At 35.3% G+C, this 7930-nt stretch overlaps 1 protein-coding gene across 1 annotated transcript; it reads right to left on the bottom strand.

Annotated features, from left to right (window-relative positions):
* Window positions 1-4259: 4259 nt before the first annotated feature.
* LOC112557489 (cysteine synthase 1-like) lies at window positions 4260-7855 on the bottom strand. Its single transcript, XM_025227386.1, has 3 exons — window positions 7486-7855; window positions 6620-6827; window positions 4260-4974 (listed from the first exon to the last, which is right to left on the bottom strand). The coding sequence occupies exons 1-3, from the start codon at window positions 7818-7820 to the stop codon at window positions 4438-4440; spliced, it is 1080 nt and encodes a 359-aa protein (XP_025083171.1). The 5' UTR covers window positions 7821-7855; the 3' UTR covers window positions 4260-4437.
* Between the last annotated feature and the right edge of the window lie 75 nt (window positions 7856-7930).

The raw sequence follows: 7930 nt of genomic DNA, 5'->3' as shown, positions 1-7930 counted from the left end.
AGAATAGTAGAATTATTAAAAAAAAACAAACAAAAAGTGCATGCATGAGCAATCATGCATATACACACACGAGTGACAAGTGTTTTCTGGCAATGATATAGCGATCAGACTTCACAATGTACGCTATACTCAAAATATATAGACTTGCGACTTTAATGAAATACATTTAGCGTTCTTCTTACCTTCTTAAAGTTCTTTCAAAGTGTTAATGTATTTCATTACGGATAAACAATGTACTTTAAATGTTTATTTTTGTAGTTTTGTTTTTTTTTTGCTTGCAGACGACGTAACTGGCTGAAGAACCACGGCCATTCACTGTTTCACGCTTTTACATAAATCCATGTCTATGCGTGCATCTGCTGTTATGTAGGTAGTCCTTCGCAATCACAGAGATGTTCCTTTATTTCCTTGCTGAAGAAAAACCGTAAACAGAAATTATGGAGAAGAATACCCCTCTTGCATCTCCACTACCCTTCCCCTCCGTTGGCCGCTTGCTGAAAGAGACCGACATAGCCAAGACGCGAGTTTAAGTTGACACCACCGACCAATCAGAACGCTGCTAAACAGCGCCCTCTTTATATGAAAGGAGATAACTCGAAATACGTCTACGCAATGGGAAAACTCCGTATGCATATAAGTTTAGTAGTCTGTCATTTGATAGGCAACCAGCATAAACAGTTTAAATGGAAAATTCCGATAACATCTTCAAGCCAGAGGTAATTTATTAGCAGAATTATATAACATCTCTCACTATGTTGAATTCTGAAAGTGCATAGTATAGTTTAAACCGCATGAAAGTCAAATGCTGTCTCTTCAAGTTATCGTGTTTGAAAAATACCAACGAACTGCATGAAAAATTAATTAAAAGATATACAAACGGACATATAATGCAATGTAATACAAGTTCGTGATATACAGTTTGTGGGAAGCACATATCCGAGTGGTTAGAGCACTGTCGCAAAGATATACGTCTGTGGTGTAACTGATAATGCATTGATTGTCATGCCAAGCATCACATATTGTTATCAGTTACCCGTGGTCGTAAAATCTCCGCTGTACTGCTTGCAGAGAATTTTACGAGGCCATAGCACGAAGAGCAGACGACGCGAACTCTCATGTTGACGGAGGTTCAAAAGCTCAAGTGGTCTGCTGTGTTCTCAGTTTATTGGCAGTAGTAGTGTGATGGGGAGATCGAGAGTATTTTGCCAAAAAAAGAAAGTAATAAAAAGTAACGAAATAACAAATTTATTACAAGTCTATGGTTGACTTAAAGAATTTTATCGCGGTTCCGAATATTTAAACTGCAAAATGGTTCGCCGAAACAGCACAGACTTCACGGACTTGTATAAAGTTTGTGCAGACTATATAATCTGTTACAACTTCGCAAGAGGATATATAAGAGTTGGTTTCAAAAAATAGGCAGTAGTCCACAGCAGAGATGTACATATACAGATACTCGCTAGAGATATGCGTCGTCCGTGGTTAAACTGACAACATTGCAAGATTACCACACGTTGTTACCACATCGTGGTTTTGCAAACAAGTGGAAGCTGCTAATTAGCGGTGATTAAAAACCAGTCAGAATGTACTTAACCATTTCTTAAACAAGTCTAGTAAAAAACAAAAACAAACAAAAAAACCCACCAAAAAACAACTCAGTAAAACGTTTCTGATTTTAATGCTTTTCTTTCTTTCTGATTTTTCCCCAACCATCAAAGATGAATTTAAATGTCAGTCTAATATGTATCAATTGCAGTAACTGATAGAATGCTCAAATAAAGTAAATATAAGTTTCAAAATGATAGCAAAATTTTGATAACATTGCATATTATGTTTATTTAAAAAAAATTGCCGTAGTCCAAAAGGGCAGAATATTACAATATTGTAAACATGGATGAGGCACTTTTATAACCACAAAATATAGTGTTACACAAGAGTTCAAAATATTTAGATTCCGTGTAAAAAATAATTAGCAGTAAAAGTATAAAAATAATAGGTATAAATATATGTTGTAAGACCAATTGTAACAAAAACAACGTGCTATACCCAGTGGATGTTGGCAATGATTGGAAAATATAATCACTTAAATTTTAAAGTAATATAAACCATATTTTAATGTTTAACACATGCTGATTAGTAATGTACACCATATTTAGTGAACCATATGGGTAAGTTGAAAGTATATGACATCCAAAAGTCAACAAGATGACATAACATAATTATGATTACTCATACAATGAGTAAATACTATACAGACTAACAGAAAATGGAATATTTATTATCACTTACACCAGCTATCCCATATTCATTTGAGAACTACATGATTTTCTAGCAAGAATATTGTTTTCATATTTGCACATGCCATCAGCAAATGGTGAAAGGTTTTTTGATCACCAAAAGTGGAAATACTCAGACAGGTTTTTGGTAGTTTGTGCATAATTATTCTTTCCCAAAGTTTTTAAATTTCTAATATAAAATTAATTTGCATTTAAACTACAAATGTTTACAATATATAAACACTAATAAAATAGATAAAATGCATATTTTGTACATGAATCAATTTTATTAGTTAAAAATGTGTTACAAAATGGAAAGATTAAAGGCACTGATATTCATAACTTTTATACACTATTACAATAAAATATACTCTATACACCATTTGCTGATTAATGTATTACAAATATTTAAAATATTTAAAAAACCATTACCTAAATAATTTCCTCAGCTTATCAACTGAAATATTATAAAAATGTCTTGTTTAAAACAGTTTGCCCAAAGAGGAAGATGTAATCATGTTTAATGATCCCACCGGTGTAAATTATCAACCACCAAAATCCAAAAAAGACTATAAAGTGCAAGCAGCATAACTGCATTCATTATGTGTCTTTTTTAAGACTGAACATACTTTTGTCACTTCACACACACACACACACACACACACAATGCAATTAATAGTGCCGAAGAACTTCAACAGATATTTTCCTGTGACAGAATTAAAATTAAAGCCTTAGCTAAAAAAAAAAAAAAAGTCTTCAAAGAACCAAAAGCAATTAAAAGTACATACAAATTCTTTTTTAAACCATATTCTTATTAAACTACATTCAAATGCATTTCACATTTACAGTCCTTCCTACACAAGATCTGGGAACGAGCTAGTACCAACAGACTGGAAACTAGGCCACCTGGTCAAGTTAAAGAAAGGAGACCTCTCCCAGTGCAACAGTTGGAGGGGGATCATGCTGCTGTCCATCCCCAGAAAAGTCCTGACAAGGGTAATACTAGAGAGACTGAAGAAGGCACTAGATAAGAGACTGAGAAAAGAACAAGCAGGGTTTAGCCAGGATACGTCATGCACTGACCACATTGCCACCCTCCGTATCATCATTGAGCAATCTATTGAGTGGCAATCCTCCCTTTACATAACTTTTTGGGATTTTGAGAAGGCATTTTACAGTGTAGACAGGGACATCATCTGGAAGCTGATGATCCACTATGGCATTTCACCTAAGCTCATAAACATTATCCAGGAGTTGTACGAAGACTTGTCCTGCAAATTTATCCACAGCAGCAAACTCATCAAACCTTTTGTAATGAAGATCAGCTTAAGACGGGGTTGCATACTATCACCAACAATCTTCCTGATGGTCATAGACAGGATTATGCGCAAGACAACAACATCGGTATTTAATAGACCTTCACCAGACAGCCACAAGATGTGGACTTTGATGTTAGTCTTTCTCTCATCGGCAGCAGTATGCACAAACCAAACTGAGTAAGCTAGCAGAGCAAGCAGAGAAGACTGGCTTAAAGGTCAAAAGAAAGAAGACCGAAGTGATAAGAATTGACAACAAGCAGGAACTTCCAATCCAACTTCTAAGAGAGAACATCCTGGAAATAGACCGCTTCACATATCTGAGGAGCATTGTCAACAAGGATGGTGGAGTGGACGATGACATCAAAAGCCACATCATCAAGGCCAGGCATGCTTTTAACAGCCTACGCCCCATCTGGAACTCGCGAGCATTATCTTTCAGCAGTAAGACCCACATCTTCAACACCAATGAGAAGGCAGTCCTACTGTATGGTTCTGAAACCTGAAGAGGGACAAACACTATTAACAACAAACTCAAGACCTTTACCAACCGATGCCTATGCCATATTCTGGGAATAAGATGGCCTGAAAAGATCTCCAACACCAGCCTGTGAAAAAGAACCAACCAGAATGCCACTAGCCAAGACATCAAAAAGCTCAAAAGGGGCTGGATAGGACACACCCTGCGCAAACAAGCCGACACAATTGCCAGGCAGGCACTTGACTGGAACCCTCAGGGGAAGAGGAAAGTTGTGAGACCAAAGCAGACTTGGAAAAGAACAGTAGAGAGCAAAGCAAAAGCTGAATAATACTATAACTTTTTCACCTCTAAAGAATTAAGTACATTAATTATGCAAGGACACTCTATATGCTGGGGGTATACAATCAAGAAGACCTCGCTGCTCAATTTCTTTCTTGCTAAACAGCTTGTTGTAGTATTTGTGGCCAGTGTCACACAAGCATGTCACTATGGTATGCCCAGGACCAATTTGTTTGGCAACCTGAACTGCAGCTGCAACATTTAATCCTGTAGATGCACCTACAAAAAAGCCCTCTTCATGCAGCAGCCGAAAAGTCATGTTCACTGCATCTGTATCTGGAATCAGTAAAGCATCATCTATTGGGGCACCTTCTAGATTTCTGGTAACACGTCCTTGACCAATACCTTCTGTTATAGAACTTCCTTCTGTTCTTTCTAGCTTGCCCTGCTTGATGTAATTGTATAGCACACTGCCTTGTGGGTCAGCCAGAATCACTTTGATAGCAGGGTTCTTCTCTTTGAGGAATATACCCACTCCTGATAAAGTACCTCCTGTACCAGTTCCAAAGGTCACTACATCTACTTTGCCACCTGTTTGCTCCCAAATTTCAGGACCAGTTGTCTGCAAAAAGATCAAAATTAATGATATTTTAATAGAAAAATCATAAACTCTTCTATGCTGAAAGATTCAAGTGAGTGGTTATTTTTCCAGGTGTTTAAAAACTTAATTTTCCTCAACCAAAATTTTATCTGTTTTTGATCATGAAGACAACAATTTTCTTTACCTATAGTCTTATTTTATTTATAAAACAAGTCAAATACACAGCTTACAAATATATAATAGGCATGATATTCACAAATCTCTAATCCAAATAGTTGTTTACGACAAATGTGGTGATGCAAACAGTAACAGCAAGTTGATTGTTACAAAAAAATCTGCATTATTATACAAAACAATAGGGTTATCTGCAAGATATAAAAATATATTACTAAAGCTGTTTTATTCTTCAGTAAAGAAGTTTTACAGTTGCTACATTTATTTGTTTTCTCTTTTATTTGATATTTCCTTTATTCCTAGGAACTTATTAAAAAAAAATCCTAGTGTTTATAGCAGACATAAAATACTATGTTTGTATATTATGAGCTGTAAATGACTTCGTTAAGGACCTTTTATTATAATGGATTTTATGCGTTTGACCTATCCACCACATTGAGAGCACATGACGGTGCACTGAAGAAAAATATTCAATTGCTAGTATTGTAAGTAAATGCAATTTAAATTATACATATATTTAATTTTGAATTTAGAAAGAAAACTCCCTAAACTATGGCTGATTGCAAATTAGAATGTTGTAAAATACAAGCTCAAATTGTAATGGAGATGGTATAGGTACAATTGTATTTGCATTTTATTACTCGATTAGATTTTGTTTAGCAGTACACAGAGAAAAAAAACCCCATAAAACTGCATAAATAATCTTAAACTACAGAACAAGGTAAACCCTAATCTCTGACACATTGTCATACCAGCATTCAAAATACTTTCTTCTATGGACTATACATTGCTGTGTGAGGTATAAAACATATGAGTCTCAAAAAATGGAAATCTTTGATGGATGTGGAGAAGCTGTTTCCAAAGGTAAAGGACCTAACAATTTCAGCTCGTCAGAAAGTCATGATGCATGAAATGCAGACCTCATATAATGCCATCAAAAGAACATCAAAAAGATTATGACACTAATTTTATGAGCTGCAAGGTATTCCGAAGACATAAAGATAAAAATGATTGCTGTTAACACAACGACAGACCCTTACATACCTGCTTTATATGTCTGAGAAACTTTTCCCAAAAAATATGTTATAACTGACCTTTAAATCTCTATTTTTTCTCCACACCCTGCCACACATAATATATGAACTACAGAACAATTAGTAGTGCACAGAGCTGGCTGTTGGCTGTTGAATATGTCAAATATTCTGCATCCATGGAAAAGTAGGAAGAAGATTTCACTGACTGGAGTAAAATTTTGTATATGTAAAAGTACCCTCCTAATGCCTGGTGTCTTTGTGTACATGCATTAGGCAGGAAACTAAAATAATTTGACCAAACTACAAAAGCAATATGCAAAATTAAATTTCAGGTCATTACATTATATTGTTGCACTGCAGAAATGGTAGTGAGCATTAGATTGTTCTTGTTAGATGATTTATTTAAGTACGCATTAAACATAATTCACTTAATTATCTTTAATAACACATTTAAATACCTCTATGTGAGCCTGGCGGTTGGCAGTATTATCGAACTGGTTGGTCCAAACAGCATTCTCTGTAGTTTCTGCAAATTGTCTTGCTAAATGATTATAATTATTGGGATCAGACCATGGTACAACAGGCACAGTTTTCACTTTTGCTCCCAGTGTCTCCAGCATCTCTATTTTCTCTTTTGACTGATTATTTGGCATGAATATCATGCACCTGCAAAAAAAAAATGTTTCATGTTTGATGGAGGTTTTATTGTAGTCCTGCCAAATATTGCACCAAAAAAAAATTGTATAATGCAGCTGAAATTCAAAACTATGCAAACAATGCACTTAGCAGAGGGAGATACTGCAGAAAAAAACAACAACATTTTTTAAGCATCAAAGATTAAAAAAAAAAAGTTATAAACTTAAAAGACAGAAACAATTACTCTTTCTTCATTCTTTTAGACAGATGACTATAATCCTACTCTGTTTTAGTTGATGCTTTTATTAACATTTTTTTGGGTAATTACTGCTATCATGTTCTTCCAGTTATGGCATTTATCTTTTGATATTGGTGAATGCAAAGCTTTCATAAAATTATTAGGAAAAGTACCGTAGAAAATCAACGTTCAATACCGTGGACTATCACAAATATTTTTTTTTTTAAGTCAAATTTCCTGTCAGACTTTACCATTATAATGTCAGATGTATGTACCATCTTACATATCTTGCTGATGTCAATACAATACATTATCAATGCAATGATCTTTTTTTTTTTCTCCTGCACAAGAATAATAGGAATATATATATATGCATGCAATATAATAATTAAATAACAAAATACTTAAAACATCGATCATTATTAGTTCATATAGGTGGTAAAAACTTACTTGAAACCCATTGAGAGGCACATGTGAGCAAGACCGATTCCTGTGTTGCCAGCTGTACCTTCTACAACAGTCCCTCCTGGACGCAACTGACCCTTTCTAATAGCATCTTGAATAAGAAAAAGGGCAGCGCGGTCTTTCACAGATCCACCACCATTACAGAACTCAGCTTTTGCAAGAATCTCACAACCAGTCTCGTCACTCATTTTATTTAGTCTGACAAGAGGGGTTTTTCCCATCATACCCATCAGACCTTTTCGAACGGCGTCGCTTGAAAAAAACCTTTTCCTCGACATACTTGCTTTGAGAAGGTGTCTCGAGCAGACGATTGCCGCCATCTTGACTTTTGTTTTGGATTGCCAGCAATGTTAGCGTATGGGACAGCAGACATGCGCACACGAACCCTGAAGCGCACGTTTTCACTCCTTTATAGTAGCGTATCATAAAA

This window comes from Pomacea canaliculata, linkage group LG2, assembly GCF_003073045.1.
Source record: "Pomacea canaliculata isolate SZHN2017 linkage group LG2, ASM307304v1, whole genome shotgun sequence".
Classification (NCBI taxonomy): Eukaryota; Metazoa; Mollusca; class Gastropoda; order Architaenioglossa; family Ampullariidae; genus Pomacea; species Pomacea canaliculata.
Note: the sequence above shows the minus strand (reverse complement) of the source record. Positions and strands in the feature narration are given on the sequence as shown.